The following is a 19136-nucleotide window of genomic DNA, read 5'->3' as shown; positions in this document are numbered from 1 at the left end:
TAAATATTTATTATTTTAAAGTCTATAAGATATAGTTTATCTGGGCTGGAGCCAGGTAATCTCAGCTAGATTATCTTGCATCTCAAAATCAGCTATGAGTTGGCTTGTTGATTGTTTTTGGGCTCACTCACTTGTTGGGGATGGACTGACTGCTGGCTCATCTAGGTGGCCTCAGCAGTGGCAACTGGGACAACTCAGTTATGCTTAATGTGTGTTTTATCCTTTAGTTGGCAAACTTGGACATATTCTCATGATAATATAGATTCAGAAAAAAGATGGCTAACTTAATTGTGCTAGTGCTTTACAAGTCTCTGTGTTGTTTTGTGTTTGCTAATGCCCCAGTGACAAAATCAAGCTACATTCCTAAGGGCCAAAACCAAAGTAGGTAAGCCTAGAAAGCACTGAAGAATTGGGGTCCTTACGCAATTAATATATAACTATGTAAGGTCAGGTCAACCTAAAACAATAAAATAACCAGTTGTTTTTACCAGCAAAATGGGTTTAGGAGCAGCAAAGAATTGTGATTTGGGACATGGAACTGAGAATCACATGAAGCTCAGTAAAGCAAAAGAAAGGAAACTCTTTCATAGAGTAGAAAGGGTAATTGGGAAGGGCTGTTGTAAACAAAAATTCTTTGGAGGAAACCGGGAGTTAGAAGTATAGTGGCTTTTTATTGGCTAAGTTGCAACTGTCTTTTGTTGGCTGAACTGTTGTCAGGCAAGGAGAAAATTTTTATTCTTTATGCTGGCAGGAGTAAAGGAGTGTCACTTCCTGCAGGAGATGCAGGGTATTTTTTTCCTTGTTGGGATCGGTATTGACTGAAGTGATTTGTGTGAGAGCCATTCTGGCTTTCTGACTCTGCTGAATTTCCCTTCATTAATTTTCACCAGTCACTTACCTAACCAAAATTTGAGTTGAGGTTCAAACAACTCTTTTACTTTAAGTCCAGTACTCACTTTAATGCACTGGTCCTTCAGACACTATAAACTCTATAAAATCACAAACATTGTGCTAGGCAGTTAGTCTATTCAGAGGCATTTGATAGTAATAAATTACCTGATTGATAAATGCTCTCTCTTCACTTTGTGGCCATTTAGAAACTCAGTAAGAAAGTTTTATCTTCTATTACTCAGATAACGGAGATATTTGGAGAGATTTCTGAAAATAAATGGGTCACTTAAACTCAGAGGCTATTTGGGAAGGCCTTTCTACAGTTCTGTTAATTGGAATATTTGCTGTATAATTCAGGGGCAATCTACAGAGGAATGGAGTAGGCAGACAGTCTCCTCTGGTTCTGCTTGCACAAATGTTGCTCAGGAATCAATCTTTTACTGGGCCAAATGACTTGAAAGAACATAAAAAAATTTTACCCAATTTCTTTCTGTCCTAAATTAGTTAATGGAACTTTGAGAATCACACCCTGGAGATCTGGAAACTTTCTTAACTCCTTTATGTTTCAGAATCACAACATTAATTTGTTGAGGGAGTTGGAAGGTCCCTAGTAGCAACAGGAGACTTTAGTTATCTTAGTTCCAGCGTTTACCCTTTGGAATGTTTTTGGAGAAGATCATAGAGGGTAATTTAGGCAGAACAAATCTTCATATCATGATTTCTCTTAAGAAATTATTTGAAAACTTTTTAATCAACAGAAGCTATGTATGTTGAGACTGTGAGTCAGGCAAGATTTGGGTTGATTTTTGCAAACCAAGAACATCCATGCCTTTTTTTATTGCAGTTGTCTGAGTAAAAATACCTCCGTAAAACCAACTTTAATGTAGTCTTCATAAAGTATTATCATAATTACAAAATTCAGAATCTTTTACTCTTTTGAGCAGTGCACTAGATTCACAAGAAAGACCATGCTGAAAACCAACTCTAAATACTGAAGCACAATAACCAAAAAAAGAAGATGTTCATCACATGTACTGAGGTAAATGGGAGCAGGCATTATCCATCTCTTTCTGTAATCTCAGATTTATAAAATTTATTGTTGGGTCTCAGCTGGGCCAAGAAACCGATATTTACTTTAAAAAGAAATGCTAGTTAGTAGGAAAAATACTGAGTTGAAAAAATGAGTCCTGAATATGGGATAAAACTTTTGGCTATGTATTCCAGATAGTTACCTCAGACAAGTCATAAACCCCTCCAAAATCTCTCAACTTTAAAAGGAGAAAGTTGGATTAGAAGTTTTCTAACTCTATTCTGACTCAGTCATTCAGAAAGAAAGAGAGGTTTGTTGGAAAATGTTTAATTACCTCAGCAATGGAATCAGAAGGTATCTACATAAAGTGACTTGGGTTAGGTGAGACTCTTGACAAAGATATTATCAAGATAAGGATGAGGATACGAGTGGGACACAATCTACATGAGAAAAGGAGACAATTTCATTATTTTGTTTCTGAAAAAGAGGACAAAAGTGTGGTGAAGAGAGAGGGAAAAGGAGAGGGCAAGAGAGGAACCATCCTGCAAAGTGGGAGGAATACAGGGCAAGGAGACTGGGTGCTGGGACAGAAAGCCCATTAGAGGAACCCTCAGTGAAAGTGATGGCATATGCTGACCAAAATACCAAAATGGACTTTAGAGACCAGACTTGTCTACCTTTCACCACTCTGGAGATAATCAGTAAAGTGTTTCATTTTCATACATAGATTGGGGGTTGAAATTTTAATAAATGATGAAGGTACTTAGTTTTTATCTACCTGAGTCAATGTGGGTCAGCACTGGAGCAGCATACAGGCGATTATGGTTCTGGAAAGCAGGGAGACCATGAAATCATAAACCCACTGTGAGTCTCTGAAATATTAGAGAGGTCATGGACTTGGGGTTGTGGAGGGAGAATTTAAGACAAGTTAATCTGGATCTCTGATACCTGCACACAATAGGAATTATCATCCTCTTTGTATAGATTAGGAAACCAAATTTCAAAGAGGTCAATTTTTTTGCCAAATTTTGCATACCACTAAGTAGCATTTTTGTATTTGGAACCCACATCCCACACTTTGAGGACAGTGCTATAATTCCCTACAGAGGATCATTGTTTGGAAAGCGTTTCTGCCTCTTCTATGAGTACAAGTGCTCATTGTCTTTCCCTCATCTCAATCTACATCAAATATTTAAAGCTAAGAGCTAATCATATTTCTTAATTCAACTAGTTTCTTCAAGGTCACAGATAAGTTTGCAGGTGTACATAACAAGTTGAGAAGTACTCAGGTTTTTTTGTTGACACAGTGAACCACAGAGAAAATGTATTTATTTTAATGTATATCAAAAAGTTACCCTGTTCAAGGCAGCAATGTGTTATTAAAAATCTTAATCAGGAGTTATTACTTTGCTAGTATTGTGGGGAACAAGCTCACCATCCACTGCTAGGGGCAATAGGGATGTGCACGTATGGCTATAATTCAGTGTGATATACTTGAGTAACATAAGTATGTACAAAGAATGAAGCTGTAGTTAAGACATATGGCATACAGTTTTGATGACAGGACAAAATATTCAAGAAAAACAAGATTGGAGCTGGGAAGGAAAGTTACTTCAGGTAGATAAACTGTAGATTAAATACATAAAAATATAAATTGGCATGGTAAGTATGAAGAACTACAAGTTGGTTGTTGTTTCAGACTAGAGAGTGGAGGTGGAGTGTTGGATGATGAGGTTAGAAAAGTAGGCAGTGATGAGAATGTGAGGCTGGTGTGATTTGTGATTGTTTCATTGGAACTCTCTTGTAGGACAGTGGTTTTTAAGCATGTTTCCATATGTGATCAATTGCCAGTAATTTGATTTGCATTATTAATTACTTAACTTTGAAATTATGATCATCTTTGTAAGAAAGTATGGGTTCAACATTATTCCATATTCAAAAACACCTTCTTGAAGACAGGTATCAGGTAGTGTTACAGTGGATGGACTCTTGTCTATCTTCTATTTATATTCTTTAGTGTGTGGTATTTCCATCTGTTGTATTACATATTTGGCACCTTTATGAAGTGCAGCCAAATCTTTTCTTGTTGCAACATTTACAGAAGATTTTCCTTTGCACAGAAACCTCCTCTGGTCCTTAACTTGATTGGGTCTAACACATTTTTTGATTAGCTAAGTCTCAAAATGTCTTACTGAGCAGCACTCCCAACATAGGTTAGGATTTTTACTCTGTGTTTGCCTAGTACCCTGGGGCATACTTACATCATGTTACTGTAATTTTTTGTTTACTTGACTGTGTCTTATATTTTATTATGAGTTGCCTAGGAGCAACTTTTGTGTAATTCAGCTCTGATCATCAGTGACTTATGGTATATTCAATAAATGTTGAATGAATGAATGAATAATTAATATTTCCAGCATAATAATCCCTTTAAAGTACCTCTAACAAAAACCCCTGGAAAGTTGGTAGAGTTTAGATTTTTAAACATATACAATACAAAAACAAAAGTATGTTCTTATTCACTACTACAGATGAACAAGAAGGAATAAGATGGTCAAGACAAACTTGACAGTCATTTCAAATTTTATTTTTCTGGGATTTACTCACTATCCCAAAGTTGAAATCACCTTATTTGTGCTGTGTTTGCTGATATACTTGATCACCTTGCTGGGTAATATTATTCTGATCTCTGTTAGTCTCCTGGATTCTTGCCTCCACAAACCCATGTACTTGTTCCTCAGCAACCTGTCTTTTCTGGACATCTGGTACACTTCTTCTACTCCAATGCTGGCAAACTTTGTTTCCGGGGAAAACACCATCTCATTCTCAGGATGTGTTGCTCAGATGTACTTCTCTCTTGCCATGGGCTCCACTGAGTGTGTGCTCCTGTCCATGATGGCATATGACCGATATGTGGCCATCTGCAACCCCCTGAGGTACCCCATCATCATGAACAAGAGGGTTTGTGTACAGATTTCAGCTGGCTCCTGGGCGACAGGCTGTATCACTGCCCTGGTGGAAACAGTGTCTGTGTTACAGCTGTCTCTGTGTGGAAATAGGATCATCAATCATTTCACCTGTGAGATTCTGGCCGTCCTGAGACTGATTTGTGTGGATACTTCCAAGGTGCAGTTAATCATGCTGGTGATCAGTGTACTCCTTCTTCCTATGCCGATGCTCCTCATTTGTATCTCTTATGCCTTTATCCTCTCCAGCATCCTAAAAATCAGCTCAGTGGATGGTCGAAGCAAAGCCTTTTCAACTTGTGCAGCCCACCTGACTGTGGTGGTTTTGTTCTATGGAACAGCTCTTTCCATGTACCTGAAGCCCTCAGCTGTAGGTTCTCAGGAAATAGATAAATTTATGGCTTTAGTATATGCGGGATTAACCCCCATGATGAATCCTATCATTTATAGTTTACGGAACAAAGAAGTGAAAGTAGCTGTGAAAAAATTACTGGCTAGGAGCCCTCTTTGTCCTCTTCCAGCACAAAGTAGTGAATAATATCTATAAACATTATGGGATGTTTATTGGTCAATATATATCAGAAGACTGGGATAATGGGTGTTGACACTCATTTTAAATGTGATGTGTGATTTTTCAAGTCTCTTCCTTGACCAATCACTGAAACTCTAAGATAATATTGATATATCCTACAGAAGCTTATGTGAAATCTTAAATAAGTCTCATGATGACAAATATCAATTTTTGTTTTGAGTTATAGAGTGTAATATAACTTTAAACATTAAGTTAGTGTATTGTTGAGTATTCAAAACTGTATACATGTAATGTATATATATGTAATAACTTTAGTAGAGTTTTAAGCTAATTTATTATTGATCTCTGTTTTAGGCTGAATTGTGTCTCTTCAAAAATCTTATGTTGAAGGTCTAACCCCCCATACCCAGTACCTCAGAATGTGTTTGCTTTTGGAAATATGACCATTAAAGAGGTGATAAGTTAAGATGAGGCTGTAGTTTGTGGGCCCTCATACAATCTGAGTTGTGTCAATATAAGAGGAGGAAGTTTGGGCACTGATAGACACACCAGGGATGCTCATACACAGAGGAAAGGACAGAGTGAGAAGGTGACTATTTACAAGCCAAGGAGATGCCTCAGAAGAAATCAAACCTACCAACATCATCATCTGGACTTCTAGCTTCCAGAACCATAGCAAATAAATTTCTGTTGTTTAAGCAACCCAGCCTGTGGTGTTTTGTTATGGCAGCCTCAGTGAACTAATAAAAAAAACTTTTTTAGCATAGCTAAATTTAATGGGACTAATTGCATATTCTCTAAATGTGTGGTTGTGTTTTACATGTATGGATATATTTGCACATGCAGATATATGTGTGTGGTGTGAATATCTACATACAAATGTAAAAGATCTGCAGAAATATATTCTGAGTAGAAGTGGAGTGGAAGAGTGCCAGTCAGGAAAAATATATCAGAGAGTTTATTGGTATGTTGTTGGTCTTAGGATACTGACATTGCTTTGTAAATTCAAAGAGGGTCCAAGGTGTTTCAGTGAAACTGCTAGTACCCTTTTTACCATGCTGTTCCCTCACACCTAGTTTCTTAAATCCAAGGGTATAAATGAATCCTTTAGCACTTAGAAAGAAAAGACATGATATCTATATTACAGAAATTACAGTATCCCAAACCCACTCAGTTGGTTTAGAGTATTGAAATATATGAAATATTATATAAACCACAACATACAAGGGATTTAAACTGCACATTTAGCAACTTTCATAGCATTTGTATTCCCCCTCTGGACCAGATGACTGTATGTAAGGTTGATGTGTGAAACTTTTTTGCTATTCATCTTGGAATTGTTACCGGAGTCAATAGAATTGTTGTGATGGCTTGGACCCAGGTTGAAGGTCATCCATTGGTGTAGAAAAAAGAGACAGAAGATGTCCTTGGATTAATTTTAAGACATATGAGAAAATCATAGCAAAGATTGATCTAGTCTGTCCAAAGGGTGACAACCTCATCAAGACAGGTAGTTAGATTGGGGTCAATGGATTGGCCAGTCATTATCTAATAAAAATATTCGAAGGCAATAATATGTGGCCATTGGAGGGGTAGTAGAGGGGTGAGAAAATAGAAGTGATGAAAGAAGTAGAGTATTCAGAAGTATACATAAGTAACAGCTAACAGGGTGATGAGACTAAAGGCAATTATTAATTCCAGCCACTGATATTCATTCATTTGCCCTCATTCAGAGACTCGACCTTCACTGCCTGCATAAAGCCAGGGTGAATCTTATCTATGGATGAGGATGCAGTAAATATCCAGCCCTCAAAAACTATTTCTTTTTTTTTTCCCCACTGGAGTATAGTCAAGTATAATATTATGTAAATTATAGGTGTACAGTATAGTGATTTACTAGTTTTAAAGGTTACTCCATTTATACTTACTGTAAAATGTTTGTTACATTCTCTGTGTTGTACAATGTATCCTTGTGACTTATTTTATACCCAATAGTTTGTACCTCTTTATCCCCTATTCCTATATTGCCTCTCCCTGCTTCCTCGCCCCACTGGTAACCACTGGTTCGTTCTCTGTATCTGTGTGTCTGGTTCTTTTTTGTTATATTCACTAGTTTGTTGTATTTTTCAGATCATACAAAACTACAAACAAAATGTATGTCATAACATTTCTAAAATTCATTTCAGAAGTAAGTTATAGATCATAATAAGAGATTAATTGTAGAACCACTGTCCTTAACTATTTCCACCTCTCAGAATGCGTGTACATGGAAATCTTTATAATATAAGGGTAATGGATGCAAGTGTATCTTTATCTCCTTATATTTTATTTTTTCCTTTTTTATTGAAGTATAGTTGATTTGCAATATTACATTAGTTTCCAGTTTACAACGTAGTGATTCAATATTTTATGGGCTATACTTCATTTAAATTTATATAATACAATGGCTATATTTCCTTCTTCTGCATAATATATCCTTGTTACTCATTTATTTTATACATAGTAATTTGTGTCTCTTATTCCCATACCTCTATTTCACACCTTCCCCTTTCCTTTCTTCACTGGTGATCATTAGGTTTTTCTCCATATTTGTAAGTCTATTTCTGTTTATTATATACCTTTATTTTATTTTTTATATTCCCCATGTAAGTGATAACACAGAGTATTTGTCTTTGTCTATCTTATTTCACTAAGCTTAATACTCTTTAGTTCTATTAATGTTGTTGAAATTGGCAGAATTTCATTCTTTTATTACAGTTAGGTTCCATTTCATATTTATATATTTGTATGCACACACACACACACACACACACACACACACTACATCTTCTTTATCCATTCACCTATTGATGAACACTTCGTTGTTTCCATATCTTGGCTATTGTAAATGATGCTTTTACTGTAGGTAAATTTTGGAAAGATTTTCGGAAGATATAGCACTAAAATTGTATTTAATGATATGGGTATGATGCTACCATAGGAGAAATGTAATAATGGGGGATAAAGTGGCATATGCTTTTGTCCTTAAGTGGACAAAGAACCTGATATAGTTGGATAACTACATAGGGAATAGTGAATGGAACACAGCATGTGCAAAGGGCTTGGGAGAAACATGGGGTGGGAAAGAAGAAGGAAAAAATATGTACCTGAAAAATTGGATTCAGGCCAGATGAACTTCCTGGGTAAAACAAAAACCAATAATAAACAGAAAATGTGAACGCAAGTAGTTCTGTTATAAAGGGAAGTGAAAAATATGCGTTTACTTATTAAGTAGGCATGTGCACTGGATTTTCTTGGAAAAGCTCGATTTCAACTTTTTCTTGTTTCTAAAAGTTTACTCTCACTTCTTAGGTGAGTTGTCCCTTCATTTTTATACGTTATTTTCATAAAAGATGAAGTTAGATTATTACCTTGAAATTTCTTTCCAAATCAATTCTGTGATTTTACATATAACCTTTATTTCTTTTCTTCTATTAAAAACATTGCCTCCAATATATGAGCTTCTTTTGTACATAAACTCAAAGATGTAAGTTCTTCACCCTTTTCCCCGGAACCAGTCTAGCCATCAGTTTTCTCATAGCACCATGCACCTCTGTATTCCTCAGGCTATAGATGATAGGATTGAGCATGGGTGTGACTACTCCCTAGAACAGGGCAATCAGTTTGTCAGAAGCAGAGTCTTTGGACTTTGGATTCATATACATGAAGAGGATTGTCCCATAAAACACAGTCACCACTGTTATGTGGGCTGAGCAGGTGGAAAAAGCCTTTTTTCTTCCTTCAGCTGAATTGATTCTTAGTACAGTAGAAAGGATGAAAATGTAAGAGATACAAATCAACAGTAATGGAAAGAACAAATATATTACATCAGCCAACATTATAGTAATCTCATTCAAGGAAATATCTGTGCAAGCCAGCTTGACAAAGGCCAATAGTTCACAAACAAAATGATTAATGACGTTTTTTCAACAGAAGGTCAACTGTATTGCCAGAATGGTTTGTGTCAATGAGTTGAGAAAGCCCAATCCCCAGGAGACAGCTGCCAACTGAACACAGAGGGTCTTGCTCATGATGACAGGGTATCTCAAAGGGTTGCAGATGGCTACATAACGGTCGTATGCCATCACTGCTAGGAGCACACACTCTGTGCACGCCATGGTGTAAGAGACAGACATCTGAACGACACATCTAGTGAAGGAGATGGTTTTTTTCTCTGATAGAAAGTGTATCAACAGTGAGGGGATAAAGGAGGATGTGTAGCAAATGTCGAGAAAGGAAAGATTACCAAGGAAGAAGTACATGGGGGTGTGTAGGCAGGAATCCAGGAGAGTGAGGATGATCAAGGTGCTGTTCCCCAGGAGGATCACCAGGTACATCAGCAAGCACATCACAAAAAGGAGTTTTTCAGCTCTTGGGTACCCAGAAAGTCCCTGTAGAATGAACTCAATCTCTGTCCAGTTAGTCCTTTCCATTTTACTTTTTCATACCTGAAGTGATCCAGAAGAGAAAACTGCATGTGAATTTAACAAGTCTGTGTAGAATTATCATAGGAAGTAAGAGGGCATTGGAGGAGAGGCAATAAGTGTGTCAGTACTAGCTGGAGTGGGTTTACAGCTGTGAGTTTCGCTTTTCAAATTCCTCTTCTAGCTCATAAGAGAGGTGATAGAATACATGTAATAATTACACTGGTAGTTTATTAAAAATACAAACTTCTGTATTACATTTCCTGAGATTGTGATGCATAAGTTCTGAGTCAAGGAAGAACTATTTGCATTTTTAATAATCATTTATTATTTTTGACTCAGTTGACCCACAGAGCCAATTTGAATGTCATTATTTTGGAGATAGCATGCTTAATCAGTTAAAATTTCTATTTACTTGATTTTATACTATGCCAAAAATTAACAATAACATAGGTTTAGGGTTGTATGATTAACAAATATATTCACATATATTATTCATTTTATCATCACTAAAATTCTCTGAGAATGAAATTCCTAGAGATCAAAAGTATTTTAAAACACAGCAACTATGCTCAACATTGCTAATTATCAGAGAAATGCAAATAAAAACTACAATGAGGTATCCCCTCACACCACTCAGAATGGCCATCATTAAAATGTCCATAAACAATAAATGCTGGAGAGAGTGTGGAGAAAAGGGAACCCTCCAACACTGTTGGCAGGAATATGGTTTGGTGCCACCACTCTAGAAAACATGGAGATTCCTCAAAAGACTAAAAATAGACTTACGGTAATATGATCCATCAATCCCACTCTTGGGCATATATCCAGAGGGAACTATAATTTGAAAAGATACATGCACCCCAATTTTCATAGCAACACTATGTACAATAGCCAAAACATAGAAACAACCTAAATGTCCATCAACAGATGGCTGGGTTAAAAATTGTGGTATATTTATAAAATGGAATACTACTCAGCCATAAAAAAGAATAAATTAATGCCATTTACAGCAACATGGATGTACCTGGATATCGTCATTCTAAGTGAAGTAAGCCAGAAAGAGAAAGAAAAATACGATATGTTATCACTCATATGTGGAATCTTAAAAAAAAAACACACAAATGAACTTATTTATAAAATAGAGACTGACTCACAGACATAGATAACAAACTTATGGTTACCAGGGGAGGAAGACAATGGGAAGGGATAAATTGGGAGTTCAAGATTTGCAGATACTGAATACTATATATAAAAAAGATACACAACAAGTTTCTTCTGTATAGCACAATGATATTTGATATCTTGTGGTAGCCTATAATGAAACAGAATATGAAAATGAATATATTTATGTATTTGTATGACTGAAACATTACACTGTATAACAGAAATTGACACAACATGGTAAATTGACCATACTTCAATTTAAAAAATCACAGTAAGTGAACAAACTGTTATTCAAATCTGCATTTTCTGACTTTACATCCATGCCCATTTTTTAAACTACATGGTTATTGCCCTCCCAATATTATGCAGGTTGTCTAAGGAGTGGGAATAAGGCATCTTTTAAAATAATGCTCTTCAGGTGATTCTAATGTGTAAGTGAGGAAAGGCCTCCCCATTCAGTGGAATGCTTCCAAATTTTAGTGTACAGAAGAATCACTTGGGAAACCTTTGTAAAATATTCTCAGTCAGGGGATCTGAAATGCATTCTAAAATCTGAATGTATGTTTCCAAGTGCTGCTGAAGCTGCTTTTCTACAGACACATGAAAAGCAAGGCTTTTTAAACCATCTCTCTCATACCATTGGAGAGTGCCGTCAGTGCTTCAATTGTTTGTAGGATAGTAATTGAATAGCAGACAATAGAAAACTAAACATTTTGGCAAAACTTGGACATAAGACTTATGCGTAAGTGTATCACAATTAGTTTTGAGTTTAGATGTTAGACATTCAAGCAGCCAAATTACATGCAGAAGAGTCTGTCTTTTATTTCTGTCCATGTGAAAATAACTCCTCTTCCATTTGCTGAATTTGCAATTGGGGTCAATATTTTCCAAAACAGGAATTTGAGGTTGTCTCAAGCATCTGAGTTGTGCACTGTAAAGCTTAAGAAAATGACTTTAATTTGAAAAAACAAATTGAAGGAGTAGATACTAGTAGATGGCCTTCTTCTTTATAATACATAAATCAAAGAGCATAACTTTGAAAACATCTTTTCATCCTCAAGATATTCTACATAGCTTTAAAAAATATCTCTAGAGGAAAAGAAAATTATCCAACTGATGAGTTCCTACTTAAATACTTTCAAACAGTGGCTATATTCTGGTGTAGGATCTGCCATTTCTCTCTGTGAGAGTCATTTGCTAACAGGTTATGCTACTTTCTGTGAAAACTCATTTACAATGGTGAGACAATTTAATTGGCATAATAGAATATTTACGCATGTATTGGCTATGGAAAGGAGGTCTCTCATACAGTTCAAGGTGCACCCTACTTTGTAGGCATATGTTTCAAAGAGGATTGGAAGGGCTGGGTAGGTCAGGATCTACTTTTACTTGGTATTAAGATTAGAATTTGGTTGACTGTAGGTGCACATATCAATGTACTCTGAATCTGGGAATACATTTCAGATAGATGCTTTGAAAGAACATCAGTTGTCTGGGGTCTATATATTCTGAATTTTTGGCAGGGAAGATGTGAATTAGATCAAGTGCCCTCTCTCTATTCAGAAACATTTTCTAAAAGTTGATTCCTATTTGGAAATTACTTGCAGAAAATAATTATGGTTTACATTTGGTATCCTAATAGCCCCAAGATAATTGCTGCAAAATTTTTTCACCTGCAAACGTTTCTATGAGATACTGTCATTCTGCTTTAATGTTTTCAAATGGAGGAAGAAAGGATAATGGATAATACAGAGGAAATTATTTCATTACTTTTACAATGCTAGTGTAACTTTTAGGAAGCAACAAACACAGTTGAATAGTCTTGTTCCTGAAATTTTTTCACCATTTAACTTTACTTCCCTAAAATGGAGTCCCAGTATCTGAAATAGGAGAATGAAGATTTTTTAAGATTTTGGGAAGTTTCTAATGAAATCGCTTTCCATGGTAGCTGTATATTGGATGATTCTATTTTTACTAGATCTTTGCCATTATTGGAGGTTATATTTTAAAACAGTTTTCCATTCTTGGCTAATTCTAGGGGAATTGTTAAATAATCACAGTACACTCACTTGATGGGCCATTATGTCCCTATTAATATGACATTTGTGAGGAACTTCAATTAACACAAAAAGATCTTTAAATTATGTTAAAATGATTAAGTGAAAAGAGAAACAAAATGGTTGCAGCATTTTTTCCAAAACCAAAATTTAACCAAGATAACCTAGACAGTACAGAAAGACTGGAAAGAAATGTCTAAAACATTAATGGTTATCCTAGAGACTTTCTATTTTTCTGAGTTATCCAAATTTCTAAAATAAATATGTGTAAAGGAAAAGTATAATTAAAAAGTGCGATTATGTTAGTAAGATTAACTCAGAGAAAAAAATGTTAAAACAATTTAAATAGCAGAATAATTAGGTGTCCAGAGACTACCCACTGAGTCTGAGTTGTGCTGGTGTGCCTTGTCCAGTTATACATAGGAACCCACTATTTCTGGTAGACCTAGAGCATTTATAATCCCTGCTCTCAAAATCTTTCATGTATCAGTGTATTGTTTTTAGGAGGTAAACCAAGAGAAAGAGCTTAAGTTCTTGACTTAATCATATATTCTCAAAAGGGATTGCAGATCATTGATAACTAGAACAGAATTGTCCCTAGAAGGTGAAATTTTTTTGTCTCAGTGGCCTACATCCTAGCCTTCCTCTGATCTCTCTCTTCCAACTCCTGTTCTTTTATAAGAAATAACTACTGTGGTTCAATGCTCTGAGACTTCATCCAGGAACTTTTTTAGTGTTGTAATAGACCTAAAGGAAAGTTTGTGACCATTTATTAACCAGGTCATAAGTCAAGCTGTCTAATTTTTTAGAAAGACCTCTTTCTGGAAGTTTTTTATTTTGTTTTGTTTTATTGACTTGGCTTCTTAAAAATTTAATATTTAAAGTACTAAGATTTATGAATGAAAAACAAATATCATCTATACTCTAAATTCTCACTAGTGAAAATAATTGTTATCCTAACTAGTTCTTCTAAAAAATGAATTAAGACAATTGATATTGTTCAAAGATAAATGGATTTGCCAACTATCAATTTATAGATTTTATAAACTCTAATCTTCTATTAATATACCATGAGGCAAGATGTATTATTTTAGCTCACAAAGAGAAGAGTAATTTATAACATGTGAGGTCCTAGTCTGTATTAGACACTTCATATGGTTTTTATTGTTTAATTTTCAAAATAACCCAAATATTATTGTGAATTTTTTAATGATAAGGAAATTAATTTGAAATTTCAAATGTTAAATACAATTCTCAATATCTTGTCATTGACAAATATAAGAACTATGATTTAAACCCTTTTCTTTATGATCTGCAAATCCCCATTTTTACCACAATGTCAATGTTTACTTACTTGTAAAGTTTTTATAAAGTCACAATTAAATATAATGCACTCAACTTTCATCAAGAGTCCATTTGGTAAATATACAGATAAAATATATGTTTGTCTCTTTTGAAAACTTTGAAGACATTCATTGTCTTCCACTTATGAAGAAATTATGCACAATAATGAATTCAAATGAAAACCATGCCCAAAGTTTCTTTCAGGTTTAGTGTGGAGAATTAAGGTCTAGGTCAGTGAAGTTTGATTAATTATATAAATGAGAAGTCAAAAAACTTCAGTATTTTTTCTTTTACCTTGGCATCCTGGAATTCAGACTAACATTCATAATTACTTCTGCCCTTTGTCACATTTTTGTTTCTAATTCTACTTTTACCATAAATATTTTTAATTACATGTTTCTTCAAACTCTTATTGAACCTAGTTTATGTATGAATAATATATAAATCACCATGGTCTTTTTCTAGCATGAATACTTTTTACTTAAGGTTTTAGTGAACTCAGTACTTCTTGATACTTGAATACAGTAGCCATCAGCCTATTGTTTATAAGGGTTTGTTGTATTGCAAATAACTTTCTCTTCCTCACTATTCTCTTCTATAGAATATTTTAGAATTTTAAAAAATTAGTATCCTAGTCCTAGAGATGATGCCTTTGTTTCTGTATTTTTTCCTTTACATATGTTTAAATGTATATACATATTTTTCAAAATCCCACCATCAACTCAGAAGTCACCTCAACTCAGAAGTCTTTAAATTTATTGATAGGATGTTTTTCTTTTGAAATAATTTGAATAAAAACTTTTCTCTTTATCTTACCTTCTGGCTTGGTTTTAAAGTCATTCATATCACTCCATTCTATTAAGTAAAAGGAAAAATTCCTAAGAATATGAATTTCATTTGCATTTTTCAGATGAGACCAGAAAATTCTCAATTTGAAAGATAGTTGGTCCTTCCTCAAAAGAAATGTGACAAAGAACAACCAAGTTAGGCAGTTTGTCTGTACATGAATATTCCTAAGAGGTATCAAGGAAATAAAACATATTTTTAAAAAAGATCAATGACACAACTCTAGTTTCCCATGATTTGTCTTAAAGTTGGCATTTACTCAAGAGACTCAGCTTCTTTTGGAAGTTAGTTTAGCACTTATTTTTGGAAACTTCTTTAGTCCCTAAGGTTGTGAGTGAGAAATTCAGGATTCTCTAGAGATAAAGTTCTTAACTTCGACTTGTCCAGGAGATCCAATTATTTCGACTTAAAGAAAACCTCCCCCAGTCATACATTTCTTGGAATATTCATTGAATCTGTCTGTTTGATGGCCTCAACATAAATTGGAGCTGAAATCATAATATGTCCAAAAGTTCTCAAAATAGTTAAACTTTTCAGAAGAATTTTTTTCTTTTTATTCCACAAATAATATTAGGTCAGTCCTAATAAAATCCTAAATAAGTCATTTTACCTTTTAAAACAATTTTATCTTTCATATTTTTTGTTAATTCTTAACCACAAACAAATAATTTTTCTTTATATAAGTATAATTATAATATGAATAAATTTTATTTAGCATTTGCCATTTCAAATCAATAATTTTCTGTGACTTTTCAATCTTTATAGTGTTCTTTTTTAATATTTGAAGAATAGTCTAACCTATAATTTTAATATTATTGTATATTTTAATTTGTGTCTAGTATTTTGAGATTTTGATCTAATGATCATTGATATCTAGTTATCAGGCAATTAGTCTGCTTTTCTTCTATTGAAAATGAGTTAAGGGTAATCTCTAGAGATAGGACTATAGGAATTGAGAGAATCTTAGTACTCAAAACTATTTTTCCAAAACTTAACATTTTACAATGCTATTGCAGTATTTGCACACACTATTTTTTAAATACATTTTCTATAACCAGGGAAGGTGTTTATTCTTTTCTATTTTTTGTAAAGCATTACTTTGTTTTAGTTTTTATTTTTATGATTGCTAGTTAGATTGATCATTTCTTCTATGTTTTTATTACTTATATTTTCTTTTTTATTATGCACCCACACCCTTTGCTTAATTGTGTCTTGGTATTTTGATACTTTTCCTCTTAATTAGTATGAACTCTTAATAGATTAACACTTTGTTTTTCAAATTTTCTGCAAATACTTTCCTGATTTGTGGTTTTCCTTCTTATTTTTGACACGCTATTTAAATTTTCATTAAGACTTTCATATTATCTCTGAAAACAATGAATTAAACTTTCTCCTTTTGTTTGTTTTTGTTTCATCTATATGATAACTATATTATTTTATGTCTAGTGCATGGAACACATTAACATTTTTAAAATATTAACTAATTTTTCCAAATACGTTATTAAATCCTTTTTCTGTTATTCATTCACCAGTTATTTTTTGAGCACTTGTTATGGGTCAGGCACTATGCTTAACATTGGATGAACTTGGACGTAATTGATAGAAAAATATAGTTTCAAAAAGTTTTAAAGAGAAACATGAGACACATTATACATCATAAAAGTTCTATCTTTATGTGTCATTTATATTCTCTTATGTTTAACATTAAATCATGAGCAGTTTTTCACATATCATCAAATATGGAACATACATATTAAAAGGCTATATACTATTCTGTTACATTCATGTCTCAAGATTTATTTAATCTATTCTCAAATAATGGGCATTTACCTTGATTTGATATTTTTTCTTATTATAAACAATGCTGTAAAGACAATTCTAATTCATTCTTTAAGGGGAATGCTTTATGATTTATTTTGGGATAAATGAATCACTTTCATAATGAATTATGAAATTGTAGGTAAGGTTAATTAAATGCATGCTCTCATACCAGTGGAATAGTCAAATTCTAAGTGACTGTATTGCAGAGCTGGAAACCATCTTAAAATTAATCTAGTTCTAATCCTAATGAGGTGGCAGAAACACACCTATACTATGGCTGATGTTCATTTTACTTCTGCCCCCAAATCCAGTGATGGTTAGAGCACATTGTAAGGCTACACAAGTTATCTTTGGACTATTCTCATTATTAGAAATTTTTAAAATTTAATTGTATATATAACTTGCTGTATGCAACTCAGGCTACAATTTTTTTACTTCCTTTGGCCTTCATGTGTTTTGTTCAGATACTTAGGAACATGTATGGCTGATGAGACTATTTTAGGATTGTGAGATTTCTGTGATAAATAAGGACTTTGCCTATGCATTATACTTCTGGTTGCTTCTGGTTGCCTAATTCTATTGGAGCAAAGCCTGTTCTGTCATTTGGGACGCCGAAGAGTGAGATGGTTGAGAACGTTGGATTCTGGAGTTAGCTCAGTTTTGTCAGGCACTACCTCTGTGACCTCAGTGAGGTCACTGCATGTCTCTAAGTCTCAGTTTCCATGTCTGTAAAATGAGAAACCTAAAAATACCTGATATTTTAGGTATTTTTGTTGTTGTTCTGAGAATTAATGAGGCAATGCCTATGAAGAATTTAACATAGTTACAGATGCATAGTAGGTACACAGTAAAGGTGCTTGCTGTTCTAATTATATTAATGATTTAAAATATCCATCTTGCTATTATAGAAAAAGAATGGCATTGGAGTTGGACACATAGGATCCCAGTTTCCTGACTGATAGCTTGGTGATCTTGAGTAATGTATTTAAGTTGTAGAATGAGTATTGTAACTACCTTACAGCTCTGGTATGTAATAGAGTATTTATCATGGTTCTTGGTATTTAATAGGCACTCTATAAAAGTCAGTAAACAATTTATATTTGATTACTAATTGTGAATCTGAGTATAGTTTGCCTACTACTGATGCTGTGAATAATCACTTTTACTTGGTTTGTGTAAATAAAACAGACATACAATCACCCTCCTTCACTATGAAAATATAAAAGTCAATAGAGTATCAGAATGCATCACTGCCACCAAAGAATGCAGTCTACTCCTTGATGAATTGGAGAAAATATGGATTGCTTGTATGAGACAAAATTATATACCTTATTATTAAATTTGAATACACGAAGTCTTGACAAGTCATTTATGATAATTCTATCAAAATTAAAGGAGACTCATTTTTATTGACAGGTGTATTTAAGTTTGTTAAACTCAGCAGGTATGTTGGCAGACCAAGAAACTGTGGGAGACACAAAGATGAGTAATGCTTAGCTCTGGTATGTCATGAGCTCCTGAGTAAATTGGCGTTTCTACAACAAACTCCTAACTAGTCTCTCAGCTTTCCCTCTTGTCTTCCTTCAATATATTCTCCAGACAATAGTGTGGTGGATCTTCTTAAAATGTGACCCAGATCAAACCACGGCTCTCCTTACTGCCTAATATGTCATTGCACCTAGGTTTCTATTCTAATTCATTGTTGCCTATGCTTTATTTGTCCAGTTTTTTTTTTTTTTGTATATCATCCCTTATTAGAGCCCAGTTTCATATTCGTACTAAACTGGGAAATGGCCACTACTTAAAATCTTGAGAGCACTGTCTTCTAGACAGTGAAATTGAGTACCTCAAGGTGAGAGAAGATGCTACAAACTGACTGCATGTTCTCTGCTTTTGCATGCAGCATGGTTCCTATAAATCAAAATGAAAAATATTTAGAAGCCATACTCATATTTTTAAGTGTCAGGGTTGTCATCCCCATGCTCATCTTTGGGTATTTTATTTGCAGCTTGGACTGGG

The 19136-nt window shown here is 34.2% G+C and overlaps 1 protein-coding gene, 1 long non-coding RNA gene and 1 pseudogene across 5 annotated transcripts in view; 2 read left to right on the top strand and 1 right to left on the bottom strand.

Moving 5' to 3' along the window:
- The window catches only part of LOC105067560 (uncharacterized), a 439520-nt gene that overhangs the window by 109500 nt on the left and 310884 nt on the right, over positions 1 to 19136 (top strand). The gene's annotated exons all lie outside the window — the stretch shown is intronic.
- On the top strand, positions 3366 to 5425 carry LOC105067565 (olfactory receptor 13F1-like). The gene has a single exon (XM_010953158.2). The coding sequence runs from the start codon at positions 4472 to 4474 to the stop codon at positions 5423 to 5425; it is 954 nt and encodes a 317-aa protein (XP_010951460.1). The 5' UTR covers positions 3366 to 4471.
- LOC105067564 (olfactory receptor 2S2-like) lies at positions 8938 to 9891 on the bottom strand (annotated as a pseudogene).

The sequence above is a fragment of the Camelus bactrianus genome, chromosome 4 (assembly GCF_048773025.1).
Source record: "Camelus bactrianus isolate YW-2024 breed Bactrian camel chromosome 4, ASM4877302v1, whole genome shotgun sequence".
In the NCBI taxonomy this organism is placed as follows: Eukaryota; Metazoa; Chordata; class Mammalia; order Artiodactyla; family Camelidae; genus Camelus; species Camelus bactrianus.
Note: the sequence above shows the minus strand (reverse complement) of the source record. Positions and strands in the feature narration are given on the sequence as shown.

Coding starts and splice junctions, on each gene's coding strand:
- LOC105067565 (XM_010953158.2), top strand. CDS start 4,472: ATGGTCAAGACAAACTTGACAGTCATTTCAAATTTTATTTTTCTGGGA.